The 21,781-nt window shown below is 41.3% G+C and overlaps 1 protein-coding gene across 1 annotated transcript; it reads right to left on the bottom strand.

Annotated features, from left to right (window-relative positions):
* Window positions 1-12: 12 nt before the first annotated feature.
* On the bottom strand, window positions 13-20,542 carry Arl13a (ADP-ribosylation factor-like 13A). The gene is made up of 10 exons (NM_028947.1): window positions 20,386-20,542; window positions 18,149-18,229; window positions 17,724-17,794; window positions 6,101-6,350; window positions 4,964-5,069; window positions 4,311-4,498; window positions 2,491-2,662; window positions 2,216-2,396; window positions 625-711; window positions 13-461 (listed from the first exon to the last, which is right to left on the bottom strand). The coding sequence occupies exons 2-10, from the start codon at window positions 18,205-18,207 to the stop codon at window positions 457-459; spliced, it is 1,119 nt and encodes a 372-aa protein (NP_083223.1). The 5' UTR covers window positions 18,208-18,229; window positions 20,386-20,542; the 3' UTR covers window positions 13-456.
* Between the last annotated feature and the right edge of the window lie 1,239 nt (window positions 20,543-21,781).

Genomic DNA, 21,781 nt, shown 5'->3' with positions numbered 1-21,781 from the left:
AAAATGACCGAGTAGAGCATCATTCTTATTTATTTTGCCAGTCCCTTTATACCTGAGAACCTTAAAGAGAAACGTGTGATTCTAAAGTAACCCTGTTGGTCTAAGGCTCAGTTGCAGTTGCGTGTGACAGTCTATCCGTAAGCTTTGTCAGGAGCATCTCAGTACAAATGGGAAGTCTTTTGCTCTTCTTCGTTCAGGTGGAAAGTCCATGACTTCCCGGGGCTCTTGATGAGTATGGATGAACTTGCTGGCTACCACACTGGTGTTGCAGAAACAGTGGTTCTCAAGGATGTGATGTTAGTGTGCGTGAACTTGTATGTGGGCTGTAGAGGTGTTATCCAGTGAGAAACAAAGACTGGGTGTTTCTGCTGCTTCTGGAGATGTGCCCAGTTACCATAAGGTGGTAGAGGGGATGAAGATTTTGCTGTTCCTCGGTTTACCCTTTTAGTCGTCTGCTTAGTCTAATCAGAGAAAGAAAACAACCCATTTTACAAGTGAAGCCAATGCCAGGTTTCGATTCTTTCCCAGGCTACTTGGGAGTAGGGGGTGCTGGCCAGTTTCCAAGGGCCCTCTGGGACACTCACCCTCCATTCCAACCAAGTACACTCCTTGACTAGTACTAACCACAGGAATGGAAGGTTTCTTCACGAGGGTCTTCCAAGAACATTTCTTCAGTGTCCCAGGTTTCTATTCTCTTTTTGGGCTTATGAGCTAAGGTTATAGAAATGAAAATGAGTTTTGATTTTGGATAAAGATTTAGGGGCAGTAGCTGACATCTAGAAAAATCATACTTTATTTTCTCCCAGATTCCTTCTACTCAAACTTTCATCCTCACCCCTTACCCCAAGAGCTGTGCCCACTTTCTCATTAGTGGCTTTGGCCTCGTGTATGTCCCTCACTGTATGTATAAGAACTCAGCCAAAGGTGATGTGATTACTGACTGTTGACAGTCAATTGAATATTTCAAGTGATGGAAGACCTTCCATGTCAGTAAATGAAAATCATCCTTAGCATTTAACTGTGTGTGTGTGTGTGTGTGTGTGTGTGTGTGTGTGTGTGTGGTGTATGTGTGGGTATTTGTGTTTATGTGTATGAGGAGGCTAGGGGTTGACTTTAAGTTTTTGTTTTTTGGTTGGTTGGTTGGTTGGTTTCTGTTTGTTTGCGTTTTGAGACAGGGTCCCTCACTGATTGGCTACTGATTGGTAGCCTAAGGAGCTCAGATGTTCCTTTCTCTACCGTCCTTGCCCCAGTGCTAAGGTTACAGGTATAAAGCAACAAACCCAGCTTTTATGTGGATGCACAGTATCCATATCCAAACTTGGGTTTCTTGCTGGCATAGAAAACATGCTAAGCACTGAGTCATTTCCCTAGTTCCTTATCATCAGCAATGTTATTGTCTCCATAGCGGGGATGCATCATGATTTATTTGCCTATCCTTGTCATTGGACATTTACATTGTTTAACAAAATTTAGCTCTTTCTCCTGAATATTATAATTTGAATATTCTTTATTATTATTATTTTTATTAGGTATTTTCTTCATTTACATTTCCAATGCTATCCCAAAAGTCCTCCATTCCCCCCACTCCCCTTTATTATAATTTTTTTGTGTATCTCTGTATTTATCTTTGTAGACAGCTAAGAAATGAAACCTAGTAGTTTAGATGGCTTCCGTTTTAGGTTTTTTTTTTTAATTTGTGTGAATCTTTCTAGTGTGTGTGTGTGTGTACCACATTCATACTTGTGAAGTAAGAAGAGGGCCTAGGATCCCATGGGACTGGAGTTATGGGTGATTGTGAGCTATCAAATGGTTGCCAAAACCAGAACCTGAGTCTTCTCCATGAGCAAGTGCTCTTAGTCACTGAACCCTCTCTATAGCTCCATTTTTAAAAGTTCTTAATAATATTGAGAAAAGGAGGGGAAGAAGAGAGACAGGAAACATACACTCCCTAAAGGTTATACCAATATGTACTTCCACCATTGGCAAGCATAACCTTTAAGTTACTATAGCCATCGAAAGATCTTGTATCAACTAACGCTAGAGCATCCTTGCTGGCCTGTCAGAAGATGGTCTCCAACTTTGTCTTCATACTTCTCTCAACAACAGACCATAGTGTGAGAAATGAGTTACTTCTCAAAATAGGAATGCTATTGTAGAAAATATAAAGGAAGGTCTATGTAACTTTGTTTTTCTGTAATTGATGATTCAGTATTACCTTTGAAAAGACTGACATCAACAGATGGGTCTGGAGTCTTTGTATCATAACACTGACTACTGCAAGGCTTACTGATGGTTGGAGCTCCAATCTTCCGAGAACATTCACCTTCCTCCATGATGACATCTAGAGCAAATGTTACTGACATATTCTTTTTGGGCCTTATTCGAAAACCATCTTTCTGTATACCAGGAAGAAAGAGGGAACTTGTCAATTAATTCTCAAGAGTTCAATTACTACTGCCCATGGGCAATGGTGTTTGAAAAGCCATTTACCTGTAGAATTGGCTTTAGGGGCCTAGCATCCAGAGAACGTTGTATTAAGCGCTGTCTTGCCTCAAAATGCTGTCTTTTCTCAAAATGCCTTTGCTCCACATGCTGTCTATGCTCCATGTGTTGTCTTTTATCAAAATGCTGTCTGTTGCTGTGTCTGACTCTGTTAGGTAAGCTACAACCATTTGAGAGGGAAAAACATCAGTAGTGGAAACAGAAATATTTCAATATTCTTTTTTCTTCTTGTTTTGGTACTGGGGAATGAATTCAGGGCCTTTCATGCATGAGGCAAGTGCTCTGAGCTGTATCCCTAGCCTTCAAGCTTCTTTGTCCAATGCAGCTACTACCCTATCCATTTCCATATGGCTTTGGTCAGGGAAAGGAACAAAATAGCAAGAAGACATCTAGGCCTTTGATTCCTCAGAACCCTCATCACCTTCTCTTTTATTTATTTATTTTTAACATTTCTGTCCTTTCCTATTATGCCATGACTAGGCAGATCAGAGAACTGGAGGCTGGGAATTTGTAGCAGCTGCGTAATATTCATCTTTAGAATATAGTCAATAGGCTGTGTAGTTGTTTGAATAGGTATGGCCCTTCTAGACACATGTGTTTGAATTCTTGGTCCAGAGAGTGGCACTATTAGGAACTATAGCCTTGTTGGAGTAGGTGTAGCCTCATTGGAGGATATGTGTCACAGTGGTGGGGGTGGGTTTTGAGGGGTCATCCAATGCTCAAACTCCACCAAGTGCAGAAGAGACCATCTTGCTGGCAACCTGCAGAAGCCAGTCTTTTCCTGACTGCCTTTGAATCTAGGAGTAGAATTTTAGGCTCCTCCAGCAGCATGACTGCCTGCATGCTTCCATGCTTCCTGCCATGATGATAATGGACTAAACCCCTGAAATTATTAGCCAGCCTCGACAGGATATGCCTAATCCTGCAGAGACTTGATGTGCCTGGGTGGAAATTTAGGGGAGGGAGTCACGGTCTCAGAGGAGAAGGGAAGGGGGATAGGGGAGGGACTTTTTGAGGTGGGACAGGGATTGGGCTATAAAATTGAATTAAATAATTAATTTTAAAATGTTTGGCTTTATAAGAGTTGCCTTGGCCATGGCATCCCTTCATAGTAATAAAACCCTAATTAACCTGTACAGACTGCTTAAGGGGCCCCTGTTCCTCCTGTCTTACACATGGCAACTCAGGGAATAGAAACCTACATGCCATTCATCCCACTAAAGTGACTACTGATGTACCAGGACTAGTTGTCCTTGCAATGTTGGTGGGCACTGCTATGGCCCCACTTGGGTCATCAGATTCAGAAAGACTTGCTGCAAGAGGTACAAACCTCTCAGAACTTGTGGATCATGTTGAAGACTGATTCCCACTTCTTTTTTTTTATTATCTGTTTTGTTCTGTTCTGTTCTGTTCTGTTCTGTTCTGTTCTGTTCTGTTCTGTTCTGTTCTGTTCTGTTCTGTTTTGTTTTGTTTTGTTTTTTGAGACAGGGTTTCTCTTTATAGCCCTGGCTGTCCTGGAACTCACTTTGTAGACCAGGCTGGCCTCAAACTCAGAAATCTGCCTGCCTCTGCCTCCCAAGTGCTGGGATTAAAGGCGTGCGCCACCACCACCCGGCTGAAAATTAGATCTTAAAACTACAAAACAAAATCAGGGGTTCTTAGTGTAACCTGGAAGCCTTAAATGTCTTTGTCTTGCTGCGTAGACCAATCAGACATTGAGCCCCCAAGTATCCACCCATCCTTTTGAACTGAACATCTGATTCCCACTTCGATTCTTATCAGTAAAACTAATGAAATAAGCTCAGTACCTGTCTGATAAGCATCTTTCTCCACAGCCTCTGATGTTCTTGGAGGTTGAGATGCTCATATTGGGTATTTGTTGTCGAGTATACAGCTCACTGTATTGATCCCCAATGGCAGCTAGTAGCCATCGCAGCCCTACAACTATTGGCTTTTGCTGCCTCTTTGGAATGCGTTTTATGGTTGAACATGGCTCCTATAAGAAATAGAAAAGAAGGCCTCAGATCTGGATCCCTGGACCTTTGATGTCTAAAGGCCTGATCACTGCTATTAAAATAGCAGAGGTAGTTGTGCCGTGTCTAAGTGTGTTCTTGACTTCAAGGAGACACTTAGCATTCACATGTGAGAGAGCTGATGAAGAGCATAAAAGCTGAGGCCCTCTAATAAAATGGCTCCAGGGCCTTCACTGGGCGACCTCACGCAGTTTCCTGAGCTCCTCCCTCCGGCTGTTCAGCTTGCTCATGCATAAGATGGGGCTGTTAGAATCTTACGGAACTGCTTTGAAGGCAGAGAATAATATTTGTTGCCATTCTCAAGTTAGAAATAATCACTGCAGATGTTGCCTGTTGTGGAGAGGAACTTTGATCGCAAGCTGACAGACAGGGCCCCGGGTTATATAATCCAGGACCTAGAGGGAAGGAAAGGAGATGCTGCCACTCACCACGCGGCACATGGATCTCGTCTCATTCACGAGCCTTTCCAGAAGTAGATATTCAATGATATCACAAGGCAAAAGAGCGTTCTTCTTGTCTTGTTTGTTTGCCAGGCTAGAGCAGGGCATAAAGAGAAGAAGAGTGAAGCCAAGGTAAAGTCAACGGGAAGGGAAAGGCCTAGCATGGTGGTACATGTTGTAAGCGCCAGAACTTGGGGGGCAGGTGAATCTCTGTGAGTTACAAGGCAGCCTGGTCTACATTGTGAGACCTAGTCTCAAACAAGCAAACAATAAATAAATAAACAACAAGCAAGCACCACAACCAAAGAACAAGTGGAGCAGGGGAGCACTAACTGCAGGGGAGCACTAACTGCAGGGGAGCACTAACTGCAGGGGAGCACTAACTGCCGTGGGTCCAGGAACTGAGCTTACCCAGTGAGATGAGCTAGACAGTTTCCTAGCCAACTTTCAATGGAATTAAAAATCAAATCATTTGAATACCAGATAATTCCCAGGGGTCATTTCCCACTTCCTTTATATCATAAGTCATACTTTAATTACAACCACCAACTGGGATAGAAACAGACAGAGTTTTTACATTTCTGAAGCTCTTTTCATATTCTAGTTACAGTTGCTTATGAGAAATGAGGCATGGCAAAAAGGGAAGTTGGAAGAGGGGAGGAGTGACAGGCTACTGGAATCATCCTCGCTCCCAAAATGAGTACCAGTTACATAGGCTTGAGCGACCAACTGGGCAGGCGTGGGGGGAGGAATGCATTGGAACTGAACGTACAAAAGAGCGTTCGCTCTCTGCCATCAAATTTCAGGATCGGAGACTCAAACCCAAGCAAGTTCAGTTAGAGGCTTCAGGAAGAGTCCAGGGTTGGGGATGGGCGATCTAGATATTATTTCTAAAAACCTAAAGATCCAGAATTTATTTCTCCAACTAGGTATCACGTCCCACATGCACCGCATGGAAGAAAGTGGCTCTTGAAAACAGTCACCAGTGAACTGAGTCTTTTTACGTCATTGAGCCTAAAGAGGTCTAGAACCTTCTGACAAAAAGAAAAAATGCCCTTCATCTCTATACCTTTTCCACGGCACAAATTGGTTAAGGGAAAGCAGGCCCCAAAGGCAGAAACTTACATTAAGATGGGTTTCCCTGAGACCCTTTTGTCAAACATTATGCGAGTTAAGATGATCTTCACTTCCTGGATGCGTGCTATGTCACTAGAATCCACCACGAAAATAAGCCCATGGGCCTGAGCATAGTAACTTGACCATTTCTCACGGCCTTTTACGTCTCCAGTTAGGTCATAGATAGATACTTGGTAATCATCTAGTAGAAGCGTTGTTTGTGTTGGTCTCATTTCTTTGTGCATCTTGCTAGGAATTACTACAAATGAACAGAGAGGAGAAATGAGCACAGCATAGCAAGATGTAGTTAGGTAAATTTGTTTGTCCTTTTGCAGAACCGGCTCTTAGAAATCCTATTAAAGCAGCCTGCCAGCCGGCTTACATTCATGGATGCGTTAATCTGTTTCTCTGTGTGTGTGTGTGTGTGTGTGTGTGTGTGTGTGTGTGTGTGTGTGTTAGACACGGTCTCACTCACTGTGTAGTCCTGGCTGCTCTGGAATTCACTCTGTAGACAAAGCTGTCCTGGAACTCAGAGAGATCTACCTGCCTCTGCCTCCTGCTTGCTGGAATTGAAGGAATCTACCACCATGCCTAACAAACTGCTTCTTTCTAACTCACTACTTTTCCTGTGCTACCCTTCCTGGCTTTATGCCTTCTGTGAGTAGATTGAATGGTAGCCACAGTGGACCTGGTTTCTATTGGAGATGCCCCAGCCTACATACATGTTATAGACTATCTTTTCTTGAGCTTTTCACAAACTGCCATTCTCTCTAATGTTCTGTGCTTGCTTGGTCCATACCTTTTTTTTTTGACAAAATATCAATTTAGACCTTGTTTATTGTAGAAAAAATTCCCTCACACCATCCTTGGTCTGTATAAAGTGTTACCCACCCTGTGTTTACCATTACTATAACACATATTAAAGCCATAAATTGTATTGCTTAATTAACTGAGTTACAAGCTGTAACAGGGAGGTAAAACCTTAATTCTATGCATTATATTCATGAAGCTGAGCACAGATGCTGGCACACAAGCACTTGATAAATATTTGATGACTAAGTGCTAGTTTTTTCTCTTTTACTGTTTCTTCAAGGCCCAACCAGCACATTCTTCAGGACGCCTTCTCTGACCTGCCTGCCTCTTACTACTCTCTCTCTCTCTCTCAGCACACTGTTGAAGGAGTCATTGACCTATTTTTGTGCTTGTCCATGACCTTACAGTAGGGGTTCAGTAAGTGCTTCCAATGTCTACTACTATGATTGAGGACACGAAGTGCCCCTTCCAAAAAATCCATGTCAGATGCAGACACATTTTCCATGTAAAAGCTTTGTCCAGGACATAATATTCTGTAAGGAACTAGATATCTAATTCAGCACATAATAGAAACGCATATCAAAATAACAGTCCCTATATGTCTTCCAGTTTGTTGAACTGATGGTTATGGTCTAAGTTTCTGCTCATAATAGTAGTTAATAATTTCATAGATTTTTGACACTAGCAGTACTCAGAATAGACTCAGAAATTTCAGAGCTATCTGTGTGCTGTCCCCTGAGCTCCATTTTCTGGCCACCACTCTGCTGGCTCTCACCAGGTCCACCACACAAGGAATATTCAGGCCTGCTACACCAAGAACATCCAGTCTAAGACTGCCCACTGGAGGCCTGCAGCACAGGTAACATCCAGATTAGGCCTGCCTTCTCAATACCTGATACACCAGGAACATCCAGGAACAACCAGATGACTAAAGACCAGGCTAAGAACACAAATAACAAGAGCCAGGGCAAACATGGTACCTTTAGAGCAAAGCTACAGCAAGCCCTGGATAGCCTAACACAACCTTAAATCCAACCTTATAAAGATGATAGACACCTTTAAAGAAGAAATGAATATATCCCTCAAAGAAAAATGTGAAGAGTCCCAGCTCCAAGGCCCAGAAAATATTTTCAACAAAATCATAGAAGAAAAATTCCCAAACCTAAAGAAAAAGATGCCTATAAACATACAAGAATTTTACAAAACACCAATTAAATTGGACCAGAAAAGAAAATCTTCCCACCACATAATAATCAAACCACTAAATGTGCAGAACAAAGAAAGAATATTAAAAGGGGTAAGGGGAAAAGGCCAGGTAACACACAAAGACCTATCAGAATTACATCCAACTTCTCAACAGAGACTCTAAAGCTAGAAGGGCTTGGACAGATGTCTTACAGCCTCTAGGGAAACACAGATACCAACCTAGACTCCTATACCCAACAAAACTCTCAATCACCATAGATGGAAAAAACCAAGATATTCCAAGAAAAAAAAAACACATTTAAACAATATCGACTCACAAATCTAGCCCTACAGAAAAATCCTTGAAGGAAAACTCCAACCCAAGGTGGTTAACTACATACAAGAAAACTCATGGGAATAAATAATTCCACACCAGCAAAAACAAAATGAGGGAAGCACATACACACCACCACCACAACCACAACCACCACCACCACCACCACCTGGTCATAATATTTCTCAATCACAGGCTAACAAATTAAATTCGAACATAGGATCCATCATTCTGCTGCATGTGAGAAACATACCTCAGTAACAAAGATAGACCTCAGAGAAAAGGGCTGGAAAAGAGTTTTCCAAGCAGGTAGACCCAAGAAACAAACTGGAGTAGCCATTCTAAAACCTAATACAATTGATTTTCAGCCAAGATTAATTAAAAGAGATGGGGAGGAACACTTCATACTCATCAAAGGAAAAAAAATCTACCAAGATGACATCTCAGTTCTGAACATATATGCCTCAAATGCAAGGACACACACATTCATAAAAAGAAGCATTACTGAAGCTTAAAGCACACATCAAACCCCACACATTAATAGTGAGAGACTTCAATGCCCCACTCTAACCTCTGGTGAGAATGTGGAGAAAGAAGAACACTCCTCCATTGCTGGTGGGATCACAAGCTGGTACAGCCACTCTGGAAATCAGTTTGGCAGTTCCTCAGAAAATTGGACATAGTACTACCGGAAGATTGAGCAATATCTCTCCTAAGCATATACCCAGAAGATGTTCCAACTTGTAATAAGAACACATGCTCCACTATGTTCATAGCAGCCTTATTTATAATAGCCAGAAGCTGGAAAGAACCCAGATGTCCCTCTACAGAGGAATGGATACAGAAAATGTGGTACATTTAAACAATGGAGTACTACTCAGCAATTAAAAACAATGAATTTATGAAAATCTTAGGCAAATGGAGGATATTATCCTGAGTGAGGTAACCCAATCACAAAAGGACACACATGATATGCACTCACTCATAAGTGGATATTAGCCCAGAAACTTAGAATACCCAAGATACAATTTGCAAAACACATGAAACTCAAGAAGGAAGACCAAAGTGTGGATACTTCAGTCCCTCTTAGAGGGGGGAACAAATTACCCATAGAAGGGATTATGGAGACAAAGTATAGAGCAGAGACTGAGGGTATAACCATCCATAGACTGTCCCACCTGGGGATCCATCCCATATACAGTCACCAAAACCAGACACTATTGTGGATGCCAACAAGTGCTTGCTGAAAGAAGCCTGTTATGGCTGTCTCCTGAGAGGCTCTACCAGTGTCTGACAAAGACAGATGGGTGATCACGGCCAACCATTGGACTGAGCACAGGGACCCCAATGGAGGAGCTAGAAAAAGTACCCAAGGAGCTGAAGTGGTTTGCAACCCCATAGGAGGAACAACAATGTGAAATGACCAGTACCCCCAGAGCTCCCAGGGACTAAACCATCAGCCAAAGAGTACACATGGTGGGACTCATGGCTCCAGCTGCATATGTAGCAGAGGATGGCCTTGTTGGTCATCAATGGGAGGAGAGACCCTTGGTCCTGTTAAGGCTCTATGCCCTAGTGTAGGGGAATGCCAGGGCCAGGAAGTGGGAGTGGGTGGGCTGATGAGCAGGGGGAGGGGAAGGAGATAGGAGGCTTTTGGAGGAGAAACCAGGAAAGGGGATAACATTTGAAATGTATATATATAAAAGATATTTTATATATATATATTTAATTGATTTGAAAATTTAAAAAATATTTTAAAAAGTTGAAAGTTAGTGGTTATTTAAGTTACTTTTGGTTTCATCCATTGATATTTCCACAAATGGATCAAGTCAGATAAAAAGATTTGCTTTTTTAGATGTGGATGCTATTAAATGGCTCTATTTACAAAATGTATGAGAACATAAAAAAAACAGGAACTAAATGGAGAAATAATGAAAATAACAGAGGATATGAATCAAATGGACCTAACAGATATATCTAAAGAGTCTTTCACCCAAACCCAAAAAGTATATATGTTCTTTTCAGCACCTCACATAGCTTTCTCCCAAATTGACCATATAGTCAGTCATAAGGCAAGCCTCAATAGATACAAGAAAATTGAAATAACTCCTTGTATCTTATCAGACCACCATGGACTAAAGCTGGACATTAACAACAATAGAAACAAGAAAAAGGCTACAAATTTATAGAAACCGAATAACTCCCTACTCAGTGATCACTGGGTCAGGGATGAAATAAAGAAATAAAGAAAAGATTTTCTAGAGTTCAATGAAAACAAACTTACCCAAACAAACAACATACCCAAACTTATGACAAACAATGAATGCAATGCTAAGAGAAAAGTTCATAGCACTAAGTATCTTCTTCAAGAAATTAGAGAGTTTTCATACTAGGTGTTTAAATATATACCTGAAAGCTTTAGAAAAGAAGAAAACATATCCAAGAGGAGTTGATGGCAGGAAATAATCAAACTCAGGGCTGAAATCAATAAATTAGAAACAAAGAGAATAGCATAAAGAATCAATTAGGGAAACAACATCCTTTACAATAGCAAAATGAAATATAAAATGCCTTGCTGTAAATCTAACCAAGGAAGTGAAAGACCTGTAGGACAAGAACTTCAAATCCCTGGAGAAAGAGACTGAGGAAGATATCAGAAGTTGGAAAGATCTCCCTTGCTCATGGATCGGTAGGATTAACATAGTGAAAATAGCCATCTTACCAAAAGCAGTATAGAAATTCAATGCAATCCTCATCAAAATTCTAACTCAATTCTTACAGACCTTGACAGAGAAATTGTCAGCTTCATACAGAAAAACAAACAAACATACAAAACAGGAGAGGTCAAACAATCCTATACAATAAAAGAACTTCTGAGGCCTTCAAACCATCCCTACTTTCAAGCTGTACTTGGGCAATAGTAATAAAAGTTGTATGGTATTGGCATAAAAACAGAGAGATTGATAAATGGAGTAGAATTGAAGACCCAGAAATAAACTGACACACTCATAGACACTTGATATTTGACAAGCCAAAACCATACAATGGAAAATGAAAGCATCTTGAACAACTGGTGCTGGTCTAACTGGATGTCTGCATGTAGAAGAATGCAAATAGACACATATCTATCACCCTGCACAATACTCAAATCCAAGTGGATCAAAGACCTCAACATAAAACTGGGCATACTAAACCTAATAGAAGAGAAAATGCAGAACTTCCTTGAACTCATTGGAATAGGAGACAAATTTCTGAACAGAACACCAATAGCTCAGGCACTAAGATCAACAATTAATAAATGAGACCTCATGAAACTGAAAAGCTTTTGCGAGGCTAAGGACACTACCAGTAGGACAAAATGGGAGTCTACAGAATAGGAAAAGATCTTCATCAACCCTATACCTGACAGAGAACTAATAAAGAACTCAAGAAATTACATATCAGCAAACCAAGAAATCAAATTAAACTTGGGTAGAGAGGGCTGGAGAGGTGGCTTAATTGTTAAGAGCATTGACTGCTCTTCCAGAGGTCCTGAGTTCAATTCCCAGCAACCACATGGTGGCTCACAACCGTCTGTAATGGGATCTGATACCCTCTTCTGGTGTGCCTGAAGACAGCTACAATGTACTCACATATATAAAATAAATAAATCTTTAAAAAATATGGGTTAGAGGGCTAAACAGAATTCTCAACAGAGGAATCTCAAATAGCGTTGCCTTATTTTAACTTAATTAATAGGGGGGAGAGAGATTGGAGACCGTACTGTCTTCACTGCCTCCCACCCCAAAATAAAAAAGCCAATTGGCTTTGTACTACAGAGCCGGCCGAACCCCTTCTCCCTGTTTCCCACCTATTATCCAAAAATGCGGAGGAATATCAACTTAGTGTTATTCTTATTATAGTGTATTTCACATTTGTTCAGTCAAACTTAGCCAGAGTTCCAACGCCCTACTTAAAATTCAACTAGAAAGTTACCTACCAAGTACTAATTAGCATTATAAAGTCAGAGCCTACAACTCTCAGTTAGTTGTTTACTAAGATAAGAAAGGACAGACAGTATTAGCCAGATACAGTTTACCATAAGAAAAGTTAAGGAATCCCACGAAAGCAGGTTTTTTCTTTAGCCCTAGATTCCAGGCAGAACTATTGAGCATAAATAATTTTCCCCCCCTCAGGCCAGCTTTTTCTTTTTTTTTAATTTTGTTAATAAAAGGGAGGAGATGTAGTCTCCCCTCCCCCAGCCTGAAACCTGCTTGCTCAGGGGTGGAGCTTCCTGCTCATTCGTTCTGCCACGCCCACTGCTAGAACCTGCGGAGCCACACACCTTTCTACTGGACCAGAGATTATTCGGCGGGAATCGGGTCCCCTCCCCCTTCCTTCATAACTAGTGTCGCAACAATAAAATTTGAGCCTTGATCAGAGTAACTGTCTTGGCTACATTCCTTTCTCTCGCCACCTAGCCCCTCTTCTCTTCCAGGTTTCCAAAATGCCTTTACAGGCTAGAACCCAGGTTGTGGTCTGCTGGCCGGACACAACACCTGAGAAGCACTTTAAAAAAATGTTCAAAGTCCTTAGTCATCAGGGAAATAGAAATCAAATTGACTCTGAGATTCCACCTTATACCAGTCAGAATGGCACATGCTGGCAAGAATGTGGTGCAAGGAAACACTCATCCTTTGCAGGTGGAAGTGCAAACTTGTACAACCACTTTGGAAATCATTGTGTCAGTTTCTCATAAAATTGGGAATAGTTCTTCCCCCCAAGACCCTGGGCATATACCTAAAAGATGCCCCACTATACCACTTGCTCAACTATGTTCATAGCAGCTTTATTCATAATAGTCAGATAGGACTCCCAGTGGAGGGAGGGGAACATCAACCCACCCACAAAACCTTCAACTCAAAATTTGTCCTGCTTAGAAAATTCACAGGTATAAAGATGGAGCAGAGACTAGGGGAGTGGCTGACCAATGACTGCCCCAACTAGAGACCCATCTCCTGAGAGGCTTCATCCAGAAGCAGATGGAAACATATGCAGACTCCTACAGGCAGAGCCTGGGGAGCCGTTGGAAGAGTGGAAGACATGATTGAGGGAGCAGGAGGGGATAGGGACTCCACAAGAAGACCAACAGAGTCAACTAACCTGGGCCCATGGAGATTCACAGAGACTGAACCACCAACCAAAGAGTATGCAGGGACTGGACTTGGGCCACCTACACATTTGTAGCAGATGTGCAGCTTGGTCTTCATATGGGTTCCCTAACAATTGGAATTGGGGTGTCTCTGACTCTGTTGCTTGACATTAGATCCCCTTCCCCTAACTAGACTTCCTGGTTGGGCCTCAGTGGGAGAGGATGTGTTTAGGCATACTATAAATGGATGTCCAGGGTGGGGTAGCACCCATGGTGGGGTTTCCCCTTCTTTGAAGAAAAGGGGAGGGGTAATGGGAGGAATATCCAGTGTAAGGGCAGGGCTGGAAGGAGAGCAGCAGGGAGGGCAGGCTGTGATCGGGATATAAAGTGAATTTTAAAAATACAAGAGAGAGAGAGAGAAACAGAGACAGAGAGACAGAGACAGACAGGGAGACAGACAGAGAGACAGAGACAGAGAGGCAGACAGACAGACAGAGACAGAGAATCAATAATTTCTTATTTGTAGTCTTAGATATATCTGTGACATTTTCCATGGGATTACCAGAATAAATGGTTAGTCTAAATTACTAATATGATTTCAGACTTCTAGAAAAGCTTGTTTATATACAGTTATGAATAGACACCTATATCTGTATGTGTGTATAATATGGCCACTATACTTTAATGTGGTTTCATAACATTTCTTCAGTTTTCATGTTAGTAAATAATCTTTTTAGTAATAGCTTTCAGAAAGCACATATATTTCAGTCACAACTGAAAATATACATACAAGTAACACAAAGAATGAGCATATAGACTGCATCTAAGAATATATATACATATATATGTGTGTGCGTGTGTGTGTGTGTGTGTGTGAATAAAACAATTATTGAAAAAGAGGTAATGAATTTATAAGAGAGCAAAAAGGATTGTATGGACGGGATTGGAGGTAGAAAAATGAGAGGAAAATGATGTACTTACAACCTCAAAAAATTAACAATTAAAGTAAAAAAAGAAGTGATTAAGTTAAAACTCCAAATAATACTTTAAAAATCTTGGGGTTTTTTTTTTTTTCATCTCAGAAAGTTTTGTTATTTTCTTCCTGTCAGAACATAACTCCATTCTCATGTTTTTTTTTCTCTTAAAACTAATTTCTTCAATAATTCAGTCTGTTGCTGATGACACTAGATCCCACAACAAGTATTTCCTTGTCCATTTAGATCTATCTTCATTTCTCTTCATTTCTCACACCCTGAGAGAAAGTTCCAGTTCTCCTTCATCTCCACATCCCTGGCTGAGTGTTTCATAAAATATGGTTTAGGGGTAGTGTGCTTCGGAAATATCCTGGGTATGCTTCTTAACTCCTACCATTTGTAACACACTGGCTACGTATGGTTAGCGTGGTCCTGATGTGAGTCTTCTGCACTTCAAAGCTTGGGAATCACTGCTCCTGAGAACTATGAAATTTCGGTGTGGTTGTGTCTCAGCATCACCTGATGGGAATGAGGAGCACCTAACTCAAATATTGGAGCTTCCTGATGCTGGCTTAAGAGGTCTGAAGGCTTCCTAGGTGACTTTGATCAATGCCTCATTGTTCTCCAAATTTATCCTCTGAGGCTTTCAAACACAAGCCCTCCTCCATTCTCTAGGATTTGAATTACATAGGAGTGGTCCTCAAACTTTGTTTTTAAAGCACTCAGACTGAGCCTAGAGACATGGTTCAGCGGTTAAGAGCACTTGCTGCTCTTCTAGATGGCCCTGGGTTCCTGAACCCCGATGGCAGCTCAAACCTGTCTGTAATTTCACTTCCAGGGAGGGGGGGGGGAATCCATTCCCCTCTTCTGGCCTCTGCGGGCACTGCATGGCATACACATGGTTCACATAGATACATTTAGGCAAACCACACATACATAAAAAATAAATATATTTTTAAGTATCCAGGTGGCTAGAACACATAGTGAGATTTGAGACTCACAGATCTCAATGTTCTTATTTAGAGCATGTGTCTTTGCTCGTGTTTGGGTTTCTTGCCCCATGATCATGCCATGCTAAACAGTGGATGGTATCATCCATAATGATGCCATCAACTATTTTGTATCTGGTATCTTTAAATGTTCATAAAAGTTACTATCTGTAGCCTGGAATTTCTTTCCTAGACAATTATGTTTGTGGCATTCATCTTAAAACAAACAAACAATGCAGGAACAAGAAAAGTGAGCTATTCAATTTTGAGCACAGAGGAAGCAACTAGGTAGACTCTAAGTGAACCTGCATGAACAGAGATGGCCCTAGACATTCTTCAGAATGTGACATCAGTGCCCATTAGAATGTCACTGTCAATGAAGTCACTACTGTAAACCAATGCATTTATGAGGCAGCCTCAAGTTATGCACTGAGCACCAGGCAAGTTATGCAGAACAAGCTATATCCACTATGCTCTAGGAATTAGAATGGAAAACAGACACCCATCTCAGATGAATAGCTTGGGGTTAATTTCAGACAAGAGCTTCACACCGCTGGCAGGCTATCAAAAAATGCCTGAGGAGTTCTCACCTTGTGGGTTCCCAGGCCCCACCCAGACTGAATGGGAATCCATCAGGGCTGAGGCAAGAAAGCTCTAGTAAACGATTCCCATTTTTTTTAGTAATCTTCTGACTTGTCTTGCCTGGTTCTTTGGCTCCCTTGCAAGCGTTTACTGCTCATCACTTCTGCCTACCAGAGTTGGGAGACACAGGGAGTCGAGTGTGCTGCATCTAAGGGAGCATGCTAGGCCGGAGTGTTCACTAAAATGCACTTGGAGGTGCTCTTGGGGCCTGAGGGAGACGTTCTGAAAAGGCAACATACAGGCTCAGGAGGTTGGTGAAGGGCTTACATTTCCAGACTAATTATGAACGATATTGACAGCATGGACTCAAAGAGGAAACAATCTATTTCTTCTTCCCATGGGGTTCCAAGGTTAGTGGTGGAGTTGGAGTTGTGCAAGGGTCTTGGGCTAAGTGTATGCTAGAAGGTTGAGCGAGGGATGCGGCTCAGGGAGTAAAGGAAGGCTGCCTTGTGGCCAGGCTGTGAAAGGAGGGGCTTAGCTAGTAGATGACAGGGTGGGGGCTAAAATGCAGGAAACAAAGTCCAGTGGTGTGGCCAAGGAATGGCAAAGCATTTCCTTTGTTGTACTAGAATACTATATGTGAGGACTTGGAAAACGAAGCTGGGGGTGGTGGGGAGAAGTCAGAGGCCTACACTGGACCTTGTATGCAAGGTGGGTAAATTTTGCTTCAAAAACAATGGGGAGACACAGAGCAAAACCAAGCAGGGACATGTCATGATTAGACTTCTGCATCTCTCTAATAATTAGAGGAACAAGTAGAAATAAACAGATCAGCCAAAAGGCCACTGTTGTCCAAGGAGACTGACAAAACTTCAGGCAGGAGACTATGAGCACAGATGTCAGGGCAACAGTTTCATATACTTTGCTGAGGATTGGCAGGTTATATAAAACTCAACCTTGCACCACACTCCTGTACTGATTCAATCAACATGGATGATGGGGTAGACTCTGTTCTGACCTCTGATTGATTAAAAGGTAGTTGGGGCTTTCCAACTAGTGTAGCAGATTGCTACAATGCTACAATGCTACGTAACTGCTTCTGGAAATGTCAAGGGACTTAATTCATGTGATTTGTCATTGATTTTTGTCCTTTAGTATTTAAGAACCAAGTTGAATCAGGTCCAACATGCTGAGGCACATTACGCTAGAGATGTGGTACTATCCTTGGATTGACATCATTTCTCAAGCTCTAACTTCCGATATCTCACAGAGTTTTGTGTTATTACACTTCCTTATTACTCTACACTTGTCTCTTATCTAGGCCAAATTACACATGCATTGAGCTCAGAAACTAGACAGCATTCCAAACATGCAATCCTTCAAAGTTGACTCCAATGTTTTACATACTGTAGCTCATTCATAATTGACATCATGTGAGGACTCTCAATTGGAACATCTTACAAAAGAAGCAAGTGACACATGCTGTATAAACAGCTTGTTAACACCTAATGAGGAGACTGGGATATTTATCTTTACAAGAGAGAAACTGAGGGCCAGGAAGTATGCCTAAGATGGAATGAATACTGCCCGACCCACACCAGAAACTATTGTTCTTTGTTCTCACGTCTTTGGAAGGCCTCTATGAGACGACTTTTGCCAGAGTTGTCCAAACCAATAACAATGATAGTCACATTCCTGGAAGTGGAAAAGAAAAATGTGTCAAAGCCACAACCCCACTTAGATTTTGGGTAAAGAATTCTATTCTTTCTCTGTGTTTGAAGCTTTGCTTGCAATAGTCTAAATTCATATACCATAAAGAGCCCCATGCAGTAGTGGTGTGGCACCCCCTCCCCAAATCCTCAAAGGATGCTGTTCCTCCCTGATACATTCAATATACAGAATGCACATCTCTCAGCTCTGTTCCCAATCTTGTATTTGCTGTTTAATTACTTCCCAAATGCATAATGATCATTTGTCCCTGGTGAAACTTGAGGCAGATATGTGGGAAGTAATTCCAGATTGGGTGTAGAAAAGTGGTTGTAAAGTTACCTTTGTTTTTCTTCTGTGGTCTTTTGACGAGACCAGCAGGCAGTCAAAAGTCGGAACATGATTCAGCTTGGTCTTTAAATGCTAAGAGGACAAAAATTAATGACAAATCACATCAACTGGGAATTAAGTCAGTTTGGCATTATACAGATGCCGATAAACAGAAAGGCTGTGGCTGTTCGAATTCCACTGCAACATTCGACCCAGCCTAATGATGCAGATGCTATAGAGAAGATCCAGTCATGGCTCTGTGCTAATATGTAGCTTCCTACAAAATAGAGCGACTTGTTACTAAAGCAGCCTGCCACAAGGACACAGTCAGATGAACCCTATCCCTTTAGCTATAGTTTGTTTCTGCTAGGAATATCTTTATTTGGTCTTGGGGAAAGGTGGGACGAGGCACTGGAGAAGAACCAGATTAGTTTTTAAAACCATTGGAGGACCTCTGCTATTGGGCTTGGTTCTGTTATTGCCTCAGTTTCAAAGGTCCAGGTGGTATTGACCCATTTTTCATGGATTTCATCCAGTTCCTAAAAGCTGTAAGGGACCTCAGACATCGCCTAGAGTAGATCAATAGATATTAAGCTCCAATCTAGGTGCCTCACTGTCGAGGACTCGAAGTTTAATATGCACTTTGACTTGAAAATGATGGTCTAAGTAAAAGACAACTTAAGCAGCTGCTTCAAGATTCCATGGTGTAACATCTGTGAACCTTTTTTTTTTTTTTTTTTTTTTTTTTTTTTTTTTTTTTTTTTTTTTGAGATAGGCTCTTACTTCATAGCTCTTGCTGGTCTGGAACTTACTACATAGACCAGAAAAGCCTTGAACATAACATACAGAGTCTCTGCTGTTGGGATTAAAGGCACGTGCCACCACCGCTGATTTCATTCCTTCTTATGACCTAAAAAAATAGTAGGTATATCACATTTTATTCATTTACTCATCAGCTAATGGACAGTTAGGTGGTTTCTACTTACTGTCTTCAAGGTAATGCTGCTATAAATGTGTGTTGATAAGTGTGTGGGTGTGTGTTCATTTCTTTTGTGTTTACCCCTGGGAGTAATTTCTGTGTCATACACTGCTCTTGTGTTGAAGCATTCAAAGAACTACTACTGTTTTGCAAGGTGGCCCTGACAGGTTACAATGACACCAGCAAATGCTGGAGAGTTCTAATTCGTCCACCTGTGCAGCAAAGCTTATTGCTATCTTAATGTCTGTAGCTATTCTAGCAAGCATGGAATGCAATCTTGTTCTGATTTTGATTTACATTTCTCTAGTAGTTTATTTTGTTGGAGCCTGGAGTATCTAGAAGAACCAGTGGGATTAAGAAAAGATGTCATTTTGTTCCTACACGTGTCACTGTTTGTTGAGAAGTTTGTATGCCAGTTATTAATGGATGACTTAACCTTATTCTGCACAGTCACCCAGTCATTCCCTGTTTTAAGCATTATTATTTCAAACAGAGACTCACAGCCCATAGCTTGTCTTTGAGTAGATGTCACTGTTTAGAGAAATTGGCTTTCCTGAAGATTTACTGGAGAATGCCTCTGGTTACATCAGACTCAAAAAAAACCATATATATGACCTGTGATTAAAAGCTACTTTATTTTAGTCTTGTTCATGAGGCTAATAAGCCCTAGAGACTAAAAGGACAGAGCCTAGATGTCTTCATTCCATAGTGGCTATCTCCCTTTGAGACAAGGCTGGTAATATCTTCATATCAATTTCTTTTTAAGTACATTTTGTTAGTGTATATTAATTGTACAAAATGATGGGTTTCATCAGTATACTTTAATATACGTAAATAACAGGCTTTATTATACTCGCCCTCTACAATCCTCTCATCTCTTCCCCTCGCCTTCCCCACTACCCACTAGTGTCCTTTCTACTTTTATTTGATTTTTAAAAATCTGGATTCTACTCATATATCTTAACCATTTGTAGAGCTTCTCTTTGTGATCTTAGTCTCAGTTTGTCCGAATTGGCACCGTACAAGTTCTTCCTTTAAGAGCTCAGGAGGTAGGTGGAATAACCGCAATTCAAACCTAGTCAGTCTGTTTTCAGAGTCTGTGATACTGGGTCAGGAATCTGACAGGCCATGTATGAGGGAGAGGCCTGAGCTATCAGAAAATCACTGATGCTATTATGTCCAGGGCTTCTACTGGATAGCCTGGAGCAAAATCATTAAAGTTGTGCCTGTAGGGGCCTGTAAAGTGAAGGTCTTTATGTATTTGGCTTACCTGGAGGTGGTTAACTATTTATCTGATAACAAGTTGGTGTTTTAGTTGAAAAAGTGTTTGCCGTGTTGAATTTCAGAGAGATTTGTTGAGCTTTTAAGCCTTCTGGATAGATTAATCCAGCCCAGATGTCCACTTAAAGGGTAGGCAATATTCTAACAATGGCTCTCAAGGTTCTAACATGTCTATGGTAACCACTTGCTAGTTCTTAGCAACCAAACACATCTCTGTTCCTTGTGTGATTATAGATAATTACTAAATGAACTTTTTTTCATTATAGAGTTTATTTCTTTTTAAAAGTACAGCCGGGCGTGGTGGCGCACGCCTTTAATCCCAGCACTCGGGAGGCAGAGGCAGGCGGATTTCTGAGTTCGAGGCCAGCCTGGTCTACAAAGTGAGCTCCAGGACAGCCAGGGCTATACAGAGAAACCCTGTCTCGAAAAACCAAAAAAAAAAAAAAAAGTACATATAGAATGTACTGGGCTTATTTAAGTAGTTTATTTATGTTAATTCATTCAATCCTTAGTGCAACATAACAAAGAGAGTACTGTCATTCTTACTGTTCAGAGATAGGTTCACAAAGCTTAGGTAGATTGACAAAGATTGATAATGTTTTCTGCAATAAGGCCGAAATTCAAACCTAGGCAGTCTGGCTTCAGAGTCTGTGTATTAGGTTTTGTATGCCACAGTCTGTGTGAGATTCAAGGTTCTAAGGAAGTTGCCTCTTCTCTGGGCCTCTCTGCATTTCATCTGTCCGTAAATTTCCATATTTAGTCTTAGTGTGGTGGCTAGTTTTATGTCAACTTGACACAAACTAGAGATATCTGAAAGGAGGAAACCTCGATTGAGAAAATGCCTCCATAAGATCTGACTGTAGGGCACTTTCTTAACTAGTGATTGGTGGGGGAGATCCCAGCTCATTGGGGGTAGTGCCACCCCTAGGCTGGTAGACCTGGTTTTATTTCAAAAGCAGCCAACAGGCCTGGGCAGCAAGCCAGTAAGATGCACTCCTCCATGACCTCTGCTTCAGCTCCTGCCTTGAGTTTTCCATACTGTTTGAGTTCCTGTGCTGATTTCCTTCAATGATGAACAGTGAGCGATATGTAAGCCAAACAAACCCCTTTCTACAAAAGTTGCTTTGGTCATGGTAATTTATCACTCTGAGAAGTAGAGGTCTATCTCTTGATGTTATAAAACTGAATATTATTGCTTAATGTTTTAGAATTAAATATTTACGGTTGTAGTCACTTAAGTTTGAAGCTATGGTGGTTTCAAAAAGAACAGTCCCTCACAATATCACAGCTAGACACCACATGCTAGCAAATAACAACCCTAGAACTAGGAATGGATTGCTTCTAAGTTGCTGGCCAGTGGGCTCCCATAGATCTCCACACATTAC

Source organism: Mus musculus, chromosome X (assembly GCF_000001635.26).
Source record: "Mus musculus strain C57BL/6J chromosome X, GRCm38.p6 C57BL/6J".
NCBI lineage: Eukaryota > Metazoa > Chordata > Mammalia > Rodentia > Muridae > Mus > Mus musculus.
Note: the sequence above shows the minus strand (reverse complement) of the source record. Positions and strands in the feature narration are given on the sequence as shown.

What these genes read in the sequence shown, in the direction of transcription:
- Arl13a (NM_028947.1), bottom strand. Translation starts at nt 18,207, where the DNA reads ATGTTCCGACTTTTGACTGCCTGCTGGTCTCGTCAAAAGACCACAGAA. An exon ending in CGAGATCCATGTGCCGCGTG is followed by an intron (nt 4,499 to 4,963) that starts GTGAGTGGCAGC and finishes TATTTCTTATAG; the next exon opens with GAGCCATGTTCAACCATAAA. An exon ending in CCCTAAAGCCAATTCTACAG is followed by an intron (nt 2,397 to 2,490) that starts GTAAATGGCTTT and finishes CCTGGTATACAG; the next exon opens with AAAGATGGTTTTCGAATAAG.